The sequence below is a fragment of the Callithrix jacchus genome, chromosome 16 (genome assembly GCF_049354715.1).
Source record: "Callithrix jacchus isolate 240 chromosome 16, calJac240_pri, whole genome shotgun sequence".
NCBI classification, from domain to species: domain Eukaryota; kingdom Metazoa; phylum Chordata; class Mammalia; order Primates; family Cebidae; genus Callithrix; species Callithrix jacchus.
The window spans coordinates 66,516,970-66,539,090 of NC_133517.1; the positions used below are offsets into that span (position 1 = coordinate 66,516,970).

Consider the following 22,121-nt stretch of genomic DNA (forward strand, 5'->3'; position numbering starts at 1 on the left):
GTGGTGAACAGGGCCTCATCCTCAGAAGCATCCTGTCCAAGGCAGTGTTACAAATATTTTGACAGCTTCTGCTATTCTGCTGGGCTTTTGGCTTAGAATAGCACTCACCTCCTCTGGTCAGGAACATTCTTGCAGATAAAGCCAGCTGGAGGTCCAAGCCTGGGTATCTCATCAATGTCAAGCAGGCCAGCTCTGAGTCCCAGGAAACCCGCTGGCTCATCATTGCTTTATGAGGAGTTGTTGAAAGGACACTAGCAAGGGCAGCTGTCCCAGGTGCTGGAGAGTCCACAAAGCGTAAATCCCATCTCTGTCACTAACTAGCTGTGTGACCTACGGCAGGTTGCCCAACTCTTTGGAGTTCATTTCCTCATCTGAGTAACAGGGGAAATAATACTGACCTTGCTGAATTGGGGTCAGAGCTAAATCGGATAACAACACATTAAGTCCCCAGTGCAGCCCAGGTCGAGGCAGCTTCAGTATAGAAAGGCTGTGCCTGGGTGCATTCAAAAACAGTGCTGTGGGTTTAATTCTGGTTCCTCTTCCCACTACCTCTGTGACTATGAGCAGATGATAATAACCTTTTCTGGATTTCATTTTCCTCATGCCCCTTGTGCTACAAAGGGATCACAATAATACTCTCAATCTTCATGTGATTCATTATAACATTCACGTGCGTTACCATGCCTAAAGCACTCAAACGGTGCTTGACGTATTTTAAATGCACACTGGTTGTTGGCTATTGGCTTCTATATACATGAGCCATTGCTATTTTTCTAATCCTTCCCAGTCACAGGCCCGCCTCCTATGCCTTCATTCACCCATTCCTTTCTCAAGTATTTATTGAGGGCCAACCATGTGGCAGGTGCTTCTAAATACTGGGGTTAAAACAGTGAACAAAACAACAAAGACCTTGCTGCTCTGAAATGTGTTTTTTTTTTTTTTCTGGGAAGACAGACAGTGAAGCAAACAAGGAAATATATGACACAATGTCAGGGAGTGATGAATTTAATGAGGATAGAAAAAGCTAAATAATGAAATAGAGCATTGAAAGGGTATTTACACTGGTCTCTTAGTCTGTTTGTACTGTTATAACCAAATACTTGATACTGCACAATTTTTAAAGAACAGAAATGAATTTCCTCCCAGTTCTAGAGACTGGAAACTCCAAGATCAAGGTGCCAGCAGGTTCCGTGTCTAGTGTAGGCCCTTATTTCTGCTGCCAAGATGGCACTTGAAATGCTGTGTCCCCACATGGTGGAAGAGTGGGAAAGAAGAAATCCACTCCCTTCTACCCTTTAACACAGGCCCTGATGCTATCCATGAGAGCTCCATTATCATCGCCACCTTCAAAATGTCTCACCTCTTAATACTATCCCACAGTGAAGTTTTAACATATGAATGTGCGGGACACATTCAGACCAGAGCAGGGGTCGTGGAAGATCTCTCTAAGGAGGTGACACTTGATCAGAGACCTAAAGGACACGCAAGCATCTAATAAGGTTAGCAACTCTGGGACTCAGTTTCTCCTATGCAGAGAGGTGGCTTAACTTGGTATAAGCAACACAGGACTTGGAGTTGCCTGAGCAGGTGAAGGACCGGACTGTAGTTCCCCAAGCAAAGAGGACATCAGTCTTCATACTGACATATGCGGGCGTGCGACAGAGCACACACACACGCTCAAAATCCTCTATTTTCAACCAAGACCTTCAACCAACCAAAAGAAGATAACAATAAACCAGTAATAGCTTTTCTATATTCATCAATCCCTCCCCAGTTTACAAAGTGTTTTTATCTTCTCAAAGCCCAAAATAGCAAGAAACAGATGGCACACTCAAGGTGGTTGCGTGGAGTGCATTGAAGGAAGGGACTGTCTCTGAAGGTGTGTGTAGGTTGCCTGGAGCTCCGCTGTGTACCCTTTAAAATCACTCCACCTCTTCTCCCTGCTCTTCCTGGGGGGCACAGGTGAGAAGGCTGATCAAATGGGTTACATCTGTGACCTGCTTGGCCCTCAGGCACCCAGTTGAGGGTCACCAGTGGTGGGTGCTGGGTAGGAGATGAAGGAAAGTGGGGAATGTGAGGTCAAGATATTTATTCCCTTGGAATCATGTGAAGCTGGCTATGTCACTTCACAGAAATTAATATCCTCCCCAGCCCACTGCTGTGCTGCCTGCAATGTCAAACCAACTCACTCCTTTGGGGCTCTTCTCATCCCTTTGAGCCTAGAGGGATGGCCCCTCTCCTGCCACCAGCCTTGGGTTTCTGAGAGATTTCTTAGGGTTTCCCTACTTCCTATCCTCATCTTTCTAATTAAGCCCTTTATCAGCTCACCCTGCCTGAATTGTCTTGATTTGAATGTGCCACCTCTTTTCTGCTGGGTCTCTAATTGAAGCAATAGGGATAAAGAGGAGATGAAAATCCCACTGTGCTCAGCAATTGTGGGAAGCTGGTGTGGCTCCCAGGACTGAAGGGATAAGGAGAAAAAGCACTTACTGGAACCAGTGTGAGCAGCCACTGCCATGGCGCAGAGGAGCAGGCAGGTAACGAGTGGAGCACCTCAGTGCCACCAGGGCAAACTCAGAGCAAGAGCTGGCACTGTCATCATGGCACAGAAGAGCAGGCAGGTGACAAGTGGAGCACCTCAGTGCTGCCAGGGCGAACTCAGAGCAAGAGCTGGCACTGTCATTATGGCACAGAGGAGCAGGCAGGTGACAAGTGGAGCACCTCAGTGCCACCGGGGCGAACTCAGAGCAAGAGCTGGCACTGTCATCATGGCGCAGAGGAGCAGGCAGGTAACGAGTGGAGCACCTCAGTACTGCTGGGGCAAACTCAGAACGGGAGCTGGCACTGTCATCATGGCGCAGAGGAGCAGGCAGGTAACGAGTGGAGCACCTCAGTGCCACCAGGGCAAATGCAGAGTGAGAGCTGGCACTGTCATCATGGGGCAGAGGAGCAGGCAGGTGACGAGTGGAGCACCTCAGTGCCGCTGGGGCGAACTCAGAGCAAGAGCTGGCACTGGCATCGGCAGCCGGGGGACCTGCGGTCAGAGGAGTCACCTTGTTTGCCAAGAGTCATGTGCTGTGGGGGTTGAGCACTCCTCTCTTCCCACGTTACTCCCTTCACCTGCCAAGGAAGAATTCCCTGTAACACCTTCCACCCTATGGGGAAATGCCAGGAAGGGGGCTTTTCCCTCTCTTTATGGTGCTTTACTCCATCAGACTGGGGAGAGCCAGGGTCACCAGACCTTGAGACAATCGTGCGGCCCAGGTTCTAAGGGCCCACAAGCACCTCAGTCTGTCTTGTCTCCTCACAGACCTGTTTGTGCCCAAGGTAAACCCATTTTCTCCTCACATGTGGCAAGCCCAGTAACACAAGTTCTCCCTTCTGCCCACAAGAAACACATGTTCAGAGACAGTCCCTTCCTTCAACTCACTCCAGTCAACCGCCTTGAGTGTGCCATCTGTTTCTTGCTATTTTGGGCTTCAAGAAGATAAAAACACTTTGCCCACAAAAAAGTAAAGACCCACCATTCTCCAGGTTCCCCGCCAGCCACTGAGTAGATAAATCAGCTCAGTCCTGCTCTGTCTCACGGGAAGGAGCTGGAGGTTCCCATTTGTGCCTCAGATCCAAGACACATTGTCTAATCCATGCTTACTTATAAGAGCCTGTGTTGAGGGGGTTGGTCTTCAACTGACTGTCAGGCCCCTGTAGCCACTCTCTTCATCACTTAGCATCTTGTGGAAAGAAGGGGTGAGTCCCAGCCCACTCTATCCCCACTTCTCTGACCTCCAGTAGGATACCACAGAATCAAGATCTGAACTCAGGTCATATGTCTTCAAGTTCAGTGTTCTTTCTTACCCCTTTACTGTGAAATCAACCATCCAACCCGATGGACAAACCCAAACCAGTTTCCGATTCCCACGACATTTTTTCCTGCTTTTCATTATTATTATTAATTTCTATTATTGTGGCTATAATTATAGTTATTATTAACAGTACCATGGGCTGTTGTCAGACTATCTAGGTACAAATTCCAGCTCTTCCTCATAACAACTGTGGGGTTTGGGTAAAGTATTTAACCTCTGCATGCCTCAGTTTCCCATAAGTTAAATAAGGGTCTTACTTGTGTCTGTCTCATGGGGTTAAGGTGAGCATTAAATGAGATGATGCATGTGCAATGTTTTGCAATGTGCTTGGCACATAGTAAGTGCTCAAAAACGTGGCTAATACTATTATTGCTATTTTATTATTTAAGCAATCAGAATATTTCAGATGATAGAAAGGCTGAGAAATAAAACTAAGGAAAAGGGCATGAGGCTGGGCGCAGTGGCTCACGCCAATAAACCCAGCACTTCGGGAGGCCGAGATGGGTGGATTGCTTGAGGCCAGGAGTTCAAGACCAGCCTGGCCAACATGGCAAAAACCATCTGAACTAAAAATACAAAAATTAGCCAGGTGTGGTGGCAGGTGCCTGTAATCCCAGCTACTCAGGAGGCTGAGACACAAGAATCACTTGAACCTGGGAGGCAGAGGTTGCAGTAAGCCAAGATCTCGCCACTGCACTCCAGCCTGGGCAATAGAGTTAGACTCTGTCTCAAGAAAACAAAAATGAAAACAAAACAAAAGACTGTGGGAGGAGCTGACATTCATTAGAATATTCAGAGAGACAAGCAATTGTTAAGACACCCCTGGCCACGGGAGGCATTTACATCACAGGGCATAAACTGAAGTGGGAGGGGATCTGAACTGCATAATTATGCAATGAATTTTGGAGGGTAGTGTCTTCTCTTTTTTTCTCTATTTTTAAGCAGGAAATAAAAATATAGGTGTAATGGGCTGAATTAGGTCTCCCAAAAATTTTGATGTTGAAGTCCTAACCCCAAGGACCTCAAAATGTAACTGTATTTGGAGACAGCTTCTTTAAAGAGGTAATTAAGTTACATTGAGGTCACTAGGGGGACCTATCCCAATATGACTAGTGCCCTCATAGAAACAGAAGACTAGAACATAAGATAGGCCACATAAAGACACAGGGAAGATGGCATCTGCAACCATGGAGAAAGCCCTCTGACAACACCAACCTGCCAACCCCTCAAACCTAGACTTCCAGCCTCCACAGTTGTGAGGAAACTAACATCCGTTGATTAAGCCACTGAGTCTGTGGTGCTTTGTTACAACAGCCCTAGCAAACTAATACTACAGGTAATAGAGTAAACAGAGACTTTTCTACCAAACCGCAGTCATTAGGAGGATGCACGTTTACTTAAGCAGGTTCTCTGAGTCCTACTGCAGTCAGGCTCCTTCCTGGCATCAACACACTGTTCAAAGCCAAGGTGAATGGAAATCCACTTTTGAAAGCCATTTACTTTTGCTCTGCTCCTTGACTGCTATCTGTACTCCTCCCACCCCACTGAGCCCTACTCAGCCACTCTTTAGCTGCCTGCGCTCTTTTGGATGAGAACTAAAGAAGGCATCAGTATAGATTCATCCACACTTAAAGTTCAAGATCAATTGATGAATCAGTGACACCGTCTTCCTCTGACCTAGGGCATGCCATGTGCAGGAGGCACACACTCATATGCGTAGAGCAGGGAAAGGCCTTGGAAGTCCTCTAATCCTGTTTCTTCCACTACTAGCTGTGTGATCCAAAACAATGATTTAACTCCCCTCTGTCTCATTTTCTCTATCTGTAAAGTGGAAACAGTGATCATACTACTTCACAGAATTATTGCAAGGATTAAATCATTGGATTCATACGAAAGCAATGTGTAAGCTTTTATGTTTCCTATGAAGGTCAGGAAGTCATTAGTCAACCAACAGTTTTGAGTATTTACCTTGGACCAGACTGTCTAGGGTGTGCATTATACTGTAGGCATCCAAAATCTACGAATCACATGATATATAATTGGAGTGTGATACGATGAATGACATGTGGTTTTTACCCTCCTGGAATCCACACTTAAAGGAAGAAATGGATGTTAAGACAGCAATGCAGGCGGCAAGGGCTATACTATAGAATTGTTGAGATCACTGCAGAGCACCAAGTGCAGCCTCTAGACCCCCTCTGTGGGTCTGGGAAGGTTATGGAAGTCGTGGTCTCTAAATGGTTAGTGGAGGCAGAAAACAAGAGCTGGCCTGGTAAAGGAAGCTAACTGCAGGGAAGGTAGAACGTTTCCCACCAAGGGACAGATGGCAGAAATAAAAGCATTTAAGTGTGAAATAGAACAGGGATTGTGTCTTGTTTGGCTTCTTCCAAAAGCCAACCTTGAGACAAAGATTTGAATGTAAGTAATTTACTCAGCGGTGGTCCAAGTAAACGCAAGTAGATGGGAAAATGAGAAGGAAGGCAACCGATAAATGATACATCATCAGATTAGTTACCTCTGTGGGTGACTGGTGCTTAAACCCACTGGGGAATTCAGGGAAATGGTATGAGAGCATGCCTCGAAGTTATCAGGCCCAAAGGGTGAGGGAGCCGGAACCATCCAGCAGCTCCCATGGGCATTGGTCAAGTGCTGCTTCTGAAGGGTAATTTCCTGATACCTCACAAGGCTGCATTTCATGTGGGCAGAGTGCCTTCTAGTGGCCAGAGAAAAACACCATTCAAAGAAACACAAGGCCTGACACCTGAACGGTGGGTGAGCGGCTACAGGCAGAGCACCTGAAGCATCAGACACCACATGCACACAGAAGTACAAATGCTTCCGTGTTCTGGAGCACATGCCCAATTGGGGAGTTGCAGGTGATGAAGCTGAAGAGACAGGTGGAGGCAGGGGCATGCATATATGTCATGCTTCGGCATGTGAGCTTTATCCTGAGGGCAATGGCGAGCCATTGGAGGGATTTAAGATCGGGAGAGGCATGGTCAATAGTGTATCTTTAATACACTATTAAAGTTACTGTTTGATCCTGCTCTGTGAAAGATACCATTGAATGGCACAAGACGAGTCAGAAAACCCAGTGGGAGGCGCTCATGTTAGTGATCAAGAAGGAAAATGGGAAGAGTCTGATTTTAAAACATACACACACAGTGGTAGGAGAAAACATGTTTAGAAAACAAAAACAAACCCAGCAGAACTTGGCGATTTATTGAAGAAGGGGAAGGAGTCGGGATGACTCTAAGGTCTCTGATTTTGATGATTTGGCAATGCTGGTGCCACCAAGTGAATTCGAGAGTGATGCAGCAGACACAGGCTTGGTTGGAGGGAAGATGCATTAGGTTTATGGAATTTGTGATTGGAGGAGGAAGAGGGCAACCAGCTTGAGACATGGAAGCTTGAAGTCAAAGAAGGATAACTGACCTGGACATAGAAATTTAGAAACAGTCAGCACATGGGTGTTGAAAAGGCTGGGACTGAAAGAGATGGACCATGTAAGTGTGTAAAACTGAGCCATTCAGTGGGCCAAGGACAGAACCATAGCAATCACCAATATTTAAAGTGAAAGAGAAGCAAAAAAAAAAAAAAGGCTTCCTTAAAGGGGCCAGGCAAGAGAAAAGCAAAGGACATCACTAAAGCATAAAAAGTCAAGAGAATCAATATCTTGGGGTGATCAATGAAAACACCAGTCTGCAGGTGTCCAGCAGGATGTAAACTTACATGTGTACATTGATTTTTCCACTTTGACTGGCAGGCTAGACTGTTCTTCGTTCCTTTCATTCCAGCCTGAGATGCCAATGGGCATTAAGAGCATGGGAATAGGCAGTGAAGAAAACTAGTTTGAGAAATTTGAAAACAAGGAGGAAGAGAAGCTGGTTGATAGTCACAAGTGTCTGCAGGATCCAGGGTACTGAGTTCTTTTTCTTAGAAGAGACTCTTATAGGATGAGGAGGAGCAGGGAGAGGAGGCCAGGAGCAACAAATAAGAAAGAATCACTGAAAAAGTAAGCTGCTGAAGAAGTTATAAAATTATCAAGATCTCAGATAGAAGTGCTGACCTTCAGCAGGAGAAGGAGAGACAGACACATCATCTGGAGTTGAAGCGAAAGAGATGAAAGTGAGTAACAGACAGGTGTATGAGGATTGGAACAGAAGTAAGTCATCACCAAGAGCCACCCCCATTTTCTCAAAGAAGTAGAAAGGTAAGATCATCTACTGAGAGAAATAGAGTACAGGGTTAAGAGGAGAGCTGAGGGTTTGGACTAGCCATAGAGGAGAAAAGAAAAGGAAGCTGACCAAGAACGAAAGAACAGGCAGTCAGAACTCAGGGCCCAGCTGAGGCTGGAGACCGTGAATTTTCAGTCATCACATTCCATGTGGTGCTGATGCTGCAATTGTGGTGCAATGGACTGAATATTCATGATCCTCCAGAATTCACATGTTGCAACCCTAACTCACAAGGTGATGGTATTAGGAGGTGGGAACTTTGGGAGGTGATTAAATCATGAAGGTGGGAGCCCTCATGGATGGGATTAGTTCCCTTATTTTAAAAGGTCCCAGAGACTTGCCTTGCTTCTTCCACCACGTGAGGACACAGTGAGAAATCACCGTGTCTGAACCAGAAAGCAAGTCCTCACCAGACATCAAATCTGCAAGTACCTTGATCTCGGACTTCTCAGCCTCCGTAACTGTGAGAAATACATTTCTGTTGTTTATAAGCCACCCAGTCTATGGTATTTTGTTACAGCAGCTCACACGGACTAAGACACTCAGTATTGACATAACAGTATCCAAGCCTCATTTTCTGTCTCTCTGTGGGTGCCTGTGTATGTGTGTACGTGCATATGTGTACACGCATGTGTACACAGGGAGCATCATTGCAGAACTGACCTCTAATGACCATTTCTGGCTCCCTCTATGTGTCTCTGTCCAGGAGCTATATTCTCAATCCTATGATGCTGTTGGGGTGATGTTTGCCTCCATCCCAGGATTTGCGGACTTTTACTCTCAGACTGAGATGAATAACCAGGGAGTGGAATGCCTGCGCTTGCTGAATGAGATCATTGCTGACTTCGATGAGGTAAATCTAAACCTGAGAAATTTACAATCACAGACGGGCATCCTTGTTGTCAAAGCATTATGTTATCCATTGTAGGAATTGCCTTTTTGGTTTTGTTTTGTTTGGTTTGGTTTGGTTTGCACTTACAGAATTCCAGCCTGCATTATAAACACAAATATGTATTATCTCTTTTAGTCATCATGATTATCACCTGAGTTAAATGCTATTGTTTCCCTCTTTGGGGGATCAGGGACATAGAGCTCAGGGAGGCTAAGTAACGTAACCCAGTGTCGCGCAGCTGGCAGATGGCAAAGGCAGGACTTGACTAGAGGCCTGTATGAGGCCAGTGCTGCTACCCAGGCACTGACACCACAGAGGCAGGACACTGATGCAGGCCTTGCTCCATCTTCTCAAAGTGTCAAAGATAAAACTGTCCATTTGCATTTGGTCAGAGAACCGACTGCAAGTATAAACACTGCAGATAGCGGTTTCTTCTGCAGGCTCCACGAGTCTAATGAAAGCATTCTGTGGGGGAAATACTCATGCTACACTTCATTTCCATCCATGAAGTTGACAGAAGTGGGCCTTCTCCTCCCCCATTCCCCATCCTGAAGGACATCAGAGTCCATCCAGCTGCTGAAGCCTGAAGTGGGAAGTGATTCATTGAGAAAATGCTATGGAAGAAGCCAAATCCCAGCCTGACCCCGAGGGAACTCAGGCACACAAACGGTACAGCTGTCTCACACCGAGGCAGGGGCCAGGCTTTTGGATCCCATGTTGGTCATGGCCTGCCCTGGTAGGGGTACATGACCTCCCAGGCATTTCCAGCAAGGGGGTGCTCATGAGGCCAGGCAGACTCTCCAGAAGAGGATGCAGCAATGCATTGTTGGTAGCCGGCACTCGTGGCATTTTGGAGGATGGCCCCACGAAGGAGCGTGAGGTGGGAAACACAGCAACTGCCGCAGCACTCTACACAGCAGCCTCTCCCTCCATCCCTACGCTTGATCAGCTGCTGAGCCTGGTGAAGTCCTTCTTTCCATTGTATATGTTTGTGTGCAAAATGTGATGCTTTGACACATGTATACATAGTGGACTTATTAAATTAACCTAATTAACATCCCCGCCAACTCACGTGTTACCACTTTTTTGTGGCAAAAACATTTAAGGTCCACTCTCTTGGCAATTTTCAAGTATCCAATACATTATTACTCTATCATTACACTGTATTAACTATAGTCACTATGCTATGCAGTGAATCTCCAGGACGTATTCCTCTTGTCTAACTAAAACTTTATACCTTTAACTAAGATCTTTCTGTTCCCACCATACCCCCCAGGCTCTGATAACCACCATTCTGTTCTGCTTCTGAGTTTGACGTGTTTAGACTCCATGTATAAGTGATATCAGTGTATTTGTCTTCTGGGCCTGGCTTATTTCACTTAGCATCGTACCCTCCAGGCCCTTCCATGTTGTTGTAAATGACAAGTTTTCCTTCTTTTGGTGGCTGAATAGTATTCCACTGTGTGTGTGTGTGTGTGAGTGTGTGCGTGTGTGTGTTTGCATGCATGCGTGTGCACGCACGTATGGATGTGTGTGTATCCATTCATTTCTCAATGGACACTTAGGCTGATTCCATATTTTGCCTGTTGTGAACACGCTATGATTAACATGGGTGTGCAGAGATCTCATCAATTTTCTTAATTGCTCTCACACCTGCCTTTCTCTCACCATCAAAGCTACTTATACCTTGCTTCAGGACATATTATTTCTCTCCTAGATAACTGCAGTTACCTACTATTGGCTCTCCCTGCCTGCATCTCACCATTAGCAACCACCAAAGGCAGGAGTATTTTGTCACATCCTTTTGAAGCCTAAACCCTTCAGTCAGCTCTAGCAGGTCAGCAGGGGCCTTGCACTCACTGTTCCTGTCTCCTCTCCAGTCTTACCTCTCTCTGCATGCCACCTGGCCAGCACCATCTGAGTGCTTACAAGCTAGCAAGCCCACCTGGCTCTCACACACTGCACTTTCTGCCTGGAGGCCATGCCATCCTCACCCTTACCCCATCCTCTCCCCCTCAACTCCATGGCCAGCTGAAAAGCTAACATTCATTGAACAGTCAATGCAGTATTACTTCTACTTTTGAAGGCTTTTCTAACTCCTGTCTCTACCCAGATAAATGTTGTCACTCCTTTTTTTTTTTTTTCTCGAGTCAGAGTCTTGCTCTGTCGCCCAAGCTGGAGTGCGATCTCAGCTCACTGCAACCTCCATCTCCTGTGTTCAAGCAATTCTCCTGCCTCAGCCTCTTGAGTAGCTAGGGGTGCATGCCACCATGCCTGGCTAATTTTTTGTATTTTTAGTAGAAACAGCATTTTACCATGTTGGCCAGGCTGGTCTCAGGCTCCTAACCTTGTGATCTGCCTGCCTCAGCCTCCCAAAGTGCTGGGATTACAGGCATGAGCTACCATGCCCGGCCTTCACTCCTTTTTTAATTGAAAATGTATACTCTAAAACATCTTCTATCATAGAGGCTGAAACCCTTCAGTACTACCCTGTCTACCATCCACTGCCCACTTAGCTCTAGGGCAGAAACCTGTGTTATTAATCCCTATAGGTTTTTACGTGTGTTTCCAGAAACGCAAGCATTTTCAATACATATCACTTAATAGTGATTTATCTCTCACACAAACCCTTAGGCTAGGAATTATTAGCTTTCACTTTATAAATAAGCAAAGCTGAGACTTAGACACACCAAGAATGACCAGGATCACATACCATTAAGTGGGAAAGCCAAGATTTAAACTTCAGTCTCCCATACTATTTTGATGTGTGATCATTTGTGTTGCACTGTTTCTCACTTACCTGGCACTTCATGGTAATGATTTTGTAGCCGTAAGCTTAATCATGGCCATTGTAGTTGTCTTGGGATAGCTGTAGGGGGTCAAGGTGGATAAGACCTAATCACTTCTTGCCTCCCAAGGCTTCACCATACAATGGGAGGCAGGGTGACTGTGAGTTGCTCTTACACAAGAAGTCACTGGTAAGTGTCCTAGTACCGAGGGCCTTGCAAGGTGAGGAGGGGAAGGCAATTTTGTGACAATAGCGCCTTTAACTCCTATCTCTATGCTAGGCCACAAGCTCACTAAAATGGAAACCATATTCTTGTAGCTGGTTAAGTCTCCAAGGCCTAGCTCTGTGTCTAGCACATAAGAGATGGACATGGCAGATGCTTGCTAAGTACTTACCTAAAGAACTAATTAATGGGAGGACATAAACAGGCAGATAGATGAAGATAGGTTAATGTAATTCAAAACATACTTAACAATTTCTAATTACCCTATTAAAAATATTTGACTAAAGATTAAGACGTCAAGCTTTGTTGTAGTTTAAACTTTATAGCAGATGTGTCCATCGTTTTGGCTTCCTTGGGCCACATTGAAAGAAGAATTGTCTTGGGCTACATATAAAATACACTAACACTAACGATAGCTGATGAGCTTTAAAAATTCGCAAAAGGAAATATCTCATGTTTTAAAACGGTTTACAAATTTGTGTTGGGCCACATTCAAAGCCATTCTGAACCACAGGTGAACAAACCATCTTCCAAAGCGACCCATCTTCTATAGCAACCCATCTTTCAGAAATGCTCCCGTTCACATTTTAAAATTGTAATGAATAAAGTACATTTGAATTACATTTGCGTCTCAGTGAACCGAATTATAGACACTCTGGAGTCTTCCAAAGCAGAGAAAGAGAGCAGTGCCCCCTAGTGGTTGAAATTGGTGTTTGCAGAAGGACGTTAGAGAAAAGGGGTTTGGTCTAGGAGGCTGGATTGTTCAGAACCTGGGCTTTAGACTAGGAGGAAAAGTGTGAATAAGAGAAGGAGGGGGAGAAGTAGATGGGGAGGAGAGGAGAGAGAAGAGAGACAGCGATGAGGAGAAAAGAGGAGGAAAGGAAGGAGGTGGAAGAGAAAGGGTGGAACAGGGGAAGGTGGAAGGGGGAAGGTCAGGGAGAATGTAGTCAACAGGAAAAATAAAAATGTGGCCTGAATTGCCAGCCCCAAGCACTCTCCACTTTGCCTGTGTGGGCCCGTGGGTCACTCAGACATGCCGTTGTTTTGTTTTGTTTTTGATCAAGAGAGACCCTCTAGATTCTGCCTGGCCATGTTCACTTCAGTACTGACGCTTCTCTTCTAGCTGATATAATCACCACCAGAAACTGAGATCATGCAAAATTCTTTCCTGGCTCAGAGGAAACCTAAACTCTGCACAGATCACACCCTCCAAGACTGTGTTTGCAATAACCCAACTCAAGGGCTCCTCACCCCTCAGCCCCTACCTCAACAAAATGCCAAAGACCCCTCTCACATCTCACTTCTTCATTTGTTCTAGTGAACAGTGGGCTGATCAGGGACCACAGTATGAGCCCAGACACTTTTAGCTATAGAGTAAATCAATCTGCTGCATGGACTCCAAACTCTCCTTTCTGACTCCAAACTATCTTCTGAGGGAGAGGCTTACCCGAGCCTGAAACTGGCTCTCGGCCAAGTGGTTCTGATGAGAAGAGAAGGAAAAGTACCTGCTCTCCACAGGACCCCATCAGATCAGTCCACCGCCAGTGGGAAGCTGCAGGAAAGTAGCTACAGGGAGGCAGAGGGAAGGAGGTGAGCAATTGAAGATGTTCCAGGATTTTTAAGTGGAAACATTAGCAACTGAAGAGCTGCCACAACACCACATCTGTTTTGTTTGTGTCTGAGGGCAAAGGTCAGTCATGATGCAAGACCGAAGACCTGAGGACCCTGGGCACAATATGCAGAATCTCAGTGGGAGCAGGAGAGGGGCTTCACTTTAGTTCAGGAAACAAAAATAATAAACGAAGCCTGCCTATGCTGTAAATCAGGTTACACACACACACATACACCAAAGCAAAGCACCTACGTGTGTTCTCCATGTTCCCAGAAGAGTTTCTCTCAAGGAGGAATTTTCCAAGTTTTCTTAGCTCCTGATTAATTTTGAAACAATGCCTGAAACAAGAGAGTCTATGAAGAACCCACCTTTTCTGCTGCATCTGCTTGTCTGTCCTCCTCAGGATGACATGAGACCCTGAGGATATTACAATCTTAAATGAAGGTAAAAAGTTAGAACATCAGAAATTGCAACTAAATGTCTGCCAAGAGTCAGAATAAGAAGACAAAGTTTAGACTTGGAAATCAGTGAGGTTTGAGTTGGAGCCTAGCTCTCCCACTCAGGGCTGGCTTCATGAGCGTGCAGCCTGTGCAGTCACGAAAGGGACCCACACTTGTTTTAACATTCTGCTGTTGTTCTCATGTAAGTCTTAATTTTTGAACAAGGTGTTCCACATTTTCATTTTGCACTGGGCCCTGCAAATTATGTGGCTAGTCCTGTCTCCCCTTTCTCACCCTGGGATCTTGGGACATACTATTTTACCACATGGGGACTCTGTTTATTCATCTGCAGAATAGTTCTGAGAATAGCAGGCTCAAAGTGCCACACAGAGAAACAGATGAGCAATGGAGGCAGAACCCCTAGTTCTGTGCACCAATGTATGTGGACACCCCCTCTTCCAGTCTACTTTTTTATTTTTTATTTTTTTTAATTTATTTATTTTACTTTAGGTGTATACTGTATCTGTCATTTCTCCCCATGTTATCCCTCCCCACCCTCCCTTCCCTCCCCACACCCTGCTCTCTCTCCCCTACCCCCCAACTGCCCCCAGTGTGTGATGCTCCTCTCCCTGAGTCCACGTGTTCTCGTTATTCAACACCCCCCTGTGAATGAGAACATGTGGTGTTTGGCTTTCTGTTCTTGTGTCAGTTTGCTGAGAATGATGGTTTCCAAATTTATTTTATTTTATTTTATTTTAGGTGCATACTATATCTGTCATTTCTCCCCATGTTATCCCTCCCCACCCTCCTCACCCTCCCCACCCCCGCTGTCTCTCCCCTACCGCCCCCTCAACTGCCTCCAGTGTGTGATGCTCCTCTCCCTGAGTCCACATGTTCTCACCTGACTCAGTCTCTTTCTGAATATAAGAATATGTATGTGGGGATGGGCTGCTGTGTTCAATTTTAGATGGGGTGGTCAAGAAGACTGCGCTGCAAAGATGGGATTTGAAGAAAGACCTGTAAGAGGTGAGGGAGTGAGCCATGCAGTTGTCTGAGGGAAGAGTAGCCCAGCAAGCGAACAAGAGGTGCAGAAGTCCTGAGGCCAAAGCAGGCTTGGTTTGTTCTCAGGTCAGTGTGGCAAGGGGCAAAGGAGATCAGTGTGGCTGGAGCAGAATGAGAGAAGAAGACAATAAGAGAGGGGACAGGTCTCTGCAAGCCTTGCAAGCTACAGTGAAGACTGACTTTGACCTTGAGTAAAACAGGAAGCCATAGGAGGGTTTTGCACAGAGCAGAGACAGGATCTGACTTACATGCGAAGAGGCAGACCTACTCCTTAAAGAGTACCAAATTACACCCATCTCCGCTTCTGACCCTTAGCGAGCAGTCCTCATTAAATATATGTGGCTGTCTGCAAGCATGATTCTCAGAGAGAAAAGCAGGTAACTGGAGGATGCTGAATCATCAGAGGTAGCTCTTTGTAAGCCAGGGACCTGTTTCCAGGAGCCCCAGGCTGCTGGAAGAATAAACACCAGGGCTAACACCATTGCCTGGCTCTCTTTCAGTTGCTTGGTGAAGACCGATTTCAAGACATTGAAAAGATTAAGACCATTGGCAGCACCTACATGGCCGTGTCAGGCCTGTCACCTGAAAAACAGGTAAAGGACTCTTTGGACTCAGCCACAGTGCATGGCAGGGATCTTGCTGTTGTCATGTCACCGACGGTGGTGACGTCTGTCGCCAAGTCTTAGGGAAAGATGGGAGAAAATCTGATGGACTGGATTAGAGTAGTCATGTGATGAGAATTTGCCCCCAAGGCAGGTAGAGTCCACCCGACCAAGCCATGCTGCTTTTTTGAGAAACTTCTAGACTTTGTTCTGAACCTCACTGTTCCCTTGAACAAAATCAGGGCCAAGAAATACCCTATTGTGATTTAGTCGTGGATCTTACTAAACACCTAATACTAGCCTCTTTCTTCTTATTTTTGTTTTGTCTTTCAAAAGTCATACGTACAAATAACAGCTGCTGCTTTTTGGAGTGTTGACTGCGTTCCAGGCACTGATGTTAAATAGCAGCACTGTCTACCTTCCAGGGTTAATGGGTGAATTATCTAAGAGAATGTCACGTTCCTCAAGCAAAGCTTTGCATCTAGTTAGTCCTCAATTAGTGTTAAATGAGTATGAATCCAAGATACTTGGGGAAATAGAATTCTCATCAATTTCTTCCCATCCTTCCTATGCTTTTTCCAACTAAAAACAGTAAAATACTTCAAGAGTGACTGTCTGGGACGAAATTCATGCTGGTTATGATTTAGTACATGTGCAGCAGGGATCAGAAAACTATAGCCCACAGGTCAAATCTGGCCCACTCTCTGTTTTTATAAATAAAACTTTATGGAACACAGCCATGCTCATTCATTTATATTTTGCCTATTGCTCCTCTGAAGCTAAAATGGCAACATTGAGTAGTCACAACAAAGACCGTATGGTCCACAAAGCTTAAAATATTGGCTATCTGGCCTTTACTGAAACTGTTTGCTAACCTCTGTTCTATAGGAGCACAAAGTTCTCTCATACAAAAAATCTCATTCAATACCCATGAGGTGGGAAGGGCAAGTAGGCTTATCCCCTCCTTTTTATAGATTTGGAAAATGAAGTTCAGAGAGGCCCAGAGGCTTATGCAACACTTCTCTTAGGAGTTTTGTAAGCAAATGTGTAACATCTCTTAAACACACACTGTGAAAGGAAATAGACACAGTTCTTACATTGGAAAAGCTACACATACCTAGAAACGCATACATACACACATACACATATACACAAACACTCACATACACTCACACACATACATACACACATAACCACATACACTTACACACACACATACACATACCCACACTCACATACACTCACACCCACCCATACACCCCAACACACACACATACATACACACTCACATATACACATACCCACATACACTCACCACACACAGACACACATATGCATACTCACACTCACACACAATGTGCACACATACATATACTCTCACATACATACACACACTCACATATACTCACACCCACCCACAAACCCCCAAAACACATGCACATATACACACACACATACACACCCACATGCCCTCACACACACATACACACACATACACTCACATCCTCCCCCAACACACACTAACACACACATTTACATATACCCACATACTCTCACACCCACCCACACACCCCAACACATGCACGTACACAGTCACACATACACACTCACATATACACACATACCACATACACTCATGCCAACCCACACACCCACACACCCCCAACACACATGTACATACATACACTCACACCCATTCACATACATGCCAGTGAGCATACACTCAGGAACTGATGCTACATCAACCTGAACAGACCAATGTAGATGTGGAAGAAGGAACACAATGACCCACATATACGACATTCTTGCAAGCAAATCTCATGTCTTCCCTTGTTCTGAGATACCGGTGACTTGAGAGTACAGGGGCTCACACACATGATCATTTCCCTTAAGGGATGTGCAGGTAGGGCTGGGTTAGGACACATACATACACACATACACACACACACATACACTCATACACGCATTTCTGTAGCCTCTGCTGCAGAAATGTTAATGTTCCGCATGTTCCACATTAAATGAATTCTTCCCCCGATGTTTGCTTCAGCAATGTGAAGACAAATGGGGACATCTGTGTGCTCTGGCTGACTTCTCACTCGCCCTGACAGAAAGCATACAGGAGATCAACAAGCATTCATTCAACAATTTTGAGCTCCGGATTGGTGAGTAGCAGCTGCAAGTGGGGCCTGATAGAGCCAGCTGACCTTGCTCCAACAGACCCTCCCCTACCTTGGGCATCAATCCAGGGAAGCTTTTCCCTGCAAAATGCAAAAGGCCTATCACGACCCTGCCAAGGATGGGGACAGGGTCATCTCAGACCTTTCTTAGTTTCTTCTCACTCGAGATGCTGGGAACAATTTAGGATACTAGCCTGTGTGCAGAAATACAAAGCAGCCAGCCTTTGGCAAATACTAGATGATTGTGGACCTCTCTTCCAACTTGCGTGCCCATGCAAGGTTGTGCATAGAGATGTAGCTGACTAATCAGTCATTTAATTCTGACTCTTGGGTAGCTCAGTGCTGGTGGTCAATGTATTGCTCTCAGGTTCTTCAGGATAATTTCTTTAGACAAAGGCAGGATTCTACTCCTGAGGATGGCAGATACTATACTTCCAAAGATGGGCTTTACTCAGCCACAAAGCTCGCCCTTCCTTTGGGCTTAAAGACAGCACTGTGCCAAGCAACAGCATAACAATAATCACTGCGATCGATAATAATCCTTTATAATTTGCCGTTCCTTCCACATCTCAACTCAGCCTCCATGACCTCCTGAAATGCAGTCGGAAAGCCCCTGGTCTAGTCCACATTCTCGTTTTGTAGATGAGAAAATGCAGACCCAGAAAAAGGGAATAACTAGCCTAAGATCACACAGGCAAATAGTCACACCAGCAGCAGCCCCAGCATTTCCTGACATTCTGGCTGCCAAGGTGCCGTTTCAAATGACTTTAGCTGCAGTCCCCGCACTGTAGACATCTTCTGGCTGACATGCCATTTTACTTTACCTGCTTCTCCCTTAGCGGCTTTCAAGAAAAAGAGGTCAAGAAAATACCAGTATCTGACTTGTCAGATCTAAGGCACGCTGTATGTCTTTGTTCTTTGGATGGAAGGAGTTATATTTTATTATGTGTTTGATCTGTGGATGGGATGTTCAGGGTTTGTTCCCACATCTTCCATCAATCTTATCAATGTCATTTCTGAAATCGTTGACTACACAATTGATCCAGGAATAAAAAAGAGAACTGTAATGATGAACAAAGAGATACTCGAAGTAAATTCTGAAGACGTTGCCAAATCAAGGTCAGCCCTTGTCATGGCCTATTTTACTGCTAGTAGAGTTTCCCTGATAGCAGAGGTTGGAAAATTAACTTTCCAACTGGATCAAGCATCTCAATTTGTGTTTTGGGTCTGCCGTAACCAGCTGTATGACTTCGGGCAAATCATTTAAACCTTCTGTGTCTCCGTGTCCTCCTATGTAAGCTGGGTGTTAAATTATTACCTCCTCTCCCTCCTGACCTCATAGTAATGAGCATCAAATGGGGTATTGGCTGTCAAAGTTCTCTGCAAATTTTAAAGAGCTAACTATCATCGTGATGCCCATGTATTCTACAGAGTGAGATTTTCACATTTCCGTCAATTATAACAGTGTGTGTGTGTCTTGCTTTTGCCTCTGCCTGGAATAATCTCACCCAGATATCTGCATGGCTCTTCCCACCACTTTCTTCAAATCTCTGCTCAACAAAGTCTTGGCTAATCCCCTTACTCCAAAATACACTCCCTTCCATCTTTCACCATTCTTTTACCCTGATTGATTTTTCTTTGTAGCCCTAATAATTCATTGATATTGTATTACATTTTAAAAATTCTTTTCCATCTCTCCCCAGTAGAAGGTAAACTCCATGGGGACCAAGACTGTATTTCTTTTCCCTCCCACCATATCCCAAGTGCCTAGGACAGTACCTGGCTCATAGCAGGTGCCTAGTCAATGTTTGTAGAATGAAATAATTCTGTTAGACAGAGACATACATGTCCACTAACATTTTTATTAAAAAGCTAACATTTCTAGAATTCTGTTTCCTAGAGGAGGAGGGAGGAGGCACTGAAACTGTCTTTAAAAGTATTTACCAGATAAACTGTGGGACTGTGGGGAAGTAATAGCCCAAACAGAAAGAGAGTCAGGACAAAGGGACAAAGGTGGGTACTGGCTGCAGATTAGGAAAACTCCAGCAGTTCAGTGTAGATATAATGCAGCAGCAAGGAAAAGAGTGGGATAAAATAGGCTGGAAAATCAGGCAAAAGTCAGATCAGAGAGGTTCTTGATTGTGATTCTAAGGAGCATTGGCTTTATCCTGTAAGTGAAAGGAGCCATGGAAGATATTTAGGTGGGTCATAACTTGTTCAGATGTGCAGTGCAAAAAAGCCCTCCCACTTCTGCAGCAGCGTGGAGGATGAACTCAAGGGAGACAAGGGAGGAGACAGGGAGGACAGTTAGAAAGCCATTGCCATGGACTGAGGGATTGATGCTGAGGACCTAGGCTAAACAGAGAGGGAAAAGGTCTGTCCAGGTTCTCAGAGCACTATGTCAGCAGAAGCAGGAGATCCCATGGACCCTGACTGCTGGTCCATGCTCTGATCATCCCACAGACTGAGACAAGTCAGTGCTCATATGAAAATAATAATTATATTCAATCGAGCACTCACTGGTTGCCAGGCACTATGCCATGGTGGCTTTACTTATATTATCTCATTAAGTCCTCCTTTAATTATTTCCATTCTTCTGATGAGAAAAGTGAGGTCCAAATAGGTAAAGTAAGTGACCCAGGTGATACATCTAATAAGTGACTGAGGCAGGATCCGGACCCTCCAGTTCATCCACAGAGACCCCACACATAGTGATCACTGTCCCAGGGAGGGGTTCAGACACCCTAATGTCTCTCTTCTCCCTCTGACCTCTTACTCCTTTGGTTCACCCCCTAGGCATCAGCCATGGCTCAGTGGTAGCTGGCGTTATCGGCGCTAAGAAGCCACAGTATGACATTTGGGGCAAAACTGTGAACCTGGCAAGCCGAATGGACAGCACAGGGGTTAGTGGCCGAATCCAAGTCCCAGAGGAGACCTATCTCATCCTGAAAGATCAGGGCTTTGCCTTTGACTACCGAGGGGAGATCTACGTAAAAGGCATTAGTGAACAGGAAGGAAAAATCAAAACGTACTTTCTCCTGGGAAGAGTCCAACCCAACCCATTCATCTTGCCCCCAAGAAGACTGCCTGGGCAGTACTCCCTGGCTGCAGTTGTCCTGGGACTTGTCCAGTCCCTCAATAGGCAAAGGCAGAAGCAGCTACTCAATGAGAACAACAACACGGGAATTATCAAGGGTCATTACAACCGGCGGACTTTGTTGTCACCCAGCGGGACAGAGCCTGGAGCCCAGGCTGAAGGCACCGACAAATCTGATTTGCCATAAAAGCATTTTCTTTGTGTTTCTTTTTTTTTGTATTTCTTTTATATATAAAATACATATACTAATAAAAAGGTTTAATTTTTTTTAGAACAAGGATGGTTTCATTGGTCTTTGAATGTACCAGATCAAGGACACAATTTGAGGGTCTCTTCAAATATTCCCTTCACAAACATTTATTGATCACCTCTTATGTATAGGAATCACTAGGAAGCAAAGATAAATGAGACCTAGTTTCTCACTTTGAGAGTCTGAGAGGCTCATAACTAGGTGGAAAAGAAGGACATGAGAACAGAAACTCCATACAATCAGATACTCACCACCATCTGCCATTTTTGAGCACTTGCCATGTGCCAGGCCGAGTGCCAAAGTTTTTACATAATGATGTCCTATAATCCTCACAACACCTGTACATTTATCAGTATTTGCTGAACACCTACAATGTGCCTTTGGTTGCCCTACACTCCAAGGAAATCATAGCAAAAGTGTTTCCCTTATAGAGCTAACATTCTGGTTGGGAAATAATATATAATATTCTGAGGGTTTTGTTTTTTGTCTTTTGTTGTTTTGAGATGGAGTCTTGCAATGTTGCCTGGGCTGGAGTACAATGGCACAATCTCGGTGCACTGCAACCTCCACCTTCTGGGTTCAAGTGATTCTACCACCTCAGCCTCCTGAGTAGCTGGGATTACAGGTGTCTGCCACCACGCCCAGCTAATTTTTTGTATTTTTAGGAGAGGCAGGGTTTCACTATGTTGGCCAAGCTGATCTCAAACTCCTGACCTCATGATCTGCCTGCCTCAGCCTCCCAAAGTACTGGGATTACAATATTATGTAAGAATATATAATATTCTTATTAACCAATACATAAACAATCTGCTTTCAGATAGAGGTAGAGGATAAATAAAGTTAAGTTGGATACTTGGGATAAAGATTGGGAGGACAG

At 45.1% G+C, this 22,121-nt stretch overlaps 1 protein-coding gene across 5 annotated transcripts in view; it reads left to right on the plus strand.

Moving 5' to 3' along the window:
* The window catches only part of ADCY8 (adenylate cyclase 8), a 257,131-nt gene extending 235,860 nt beyond the window's left edge, over nucleotides 1-21,271 (plus strand). For 4 of the 5 annotated variants that reach the window (XM_002807642.7, XM_035277484.3, XM_035277486.3 and 1 more), the window contains 4 exons: nucleotides 8,808-8,954; nucleotides 15,619-15,711; nucleotides 17,768-17,882; nucleotides 20,694-21,271. In XM_002807642.7, coding sequence (XP_002807688.4) covers nucleotides 8,808-8,954; nucleotides 15,619-15,711; nucleotides 17,768-17,882; nucleotides 20,694-21,181 — 843 coding nt within the window. In that variant the 3' untranslated portion in view covers nucleotides 21,182-21,271. Of the gene's footprint in view, nucleotides 1-8,807; nucleotides 8,955-9,433; nucleotides 9,534-15,618; nucleotides 15,712-17,767; nucleotides 17,883-20,693 lie in introns of those variants that run through there. The other variant, XM_035277488.3, reaches the window with a different exon arrangement.
* The last annotated feature ends 850 nt before the right edge of the window (nucleotides 21,272-22,121 follow it).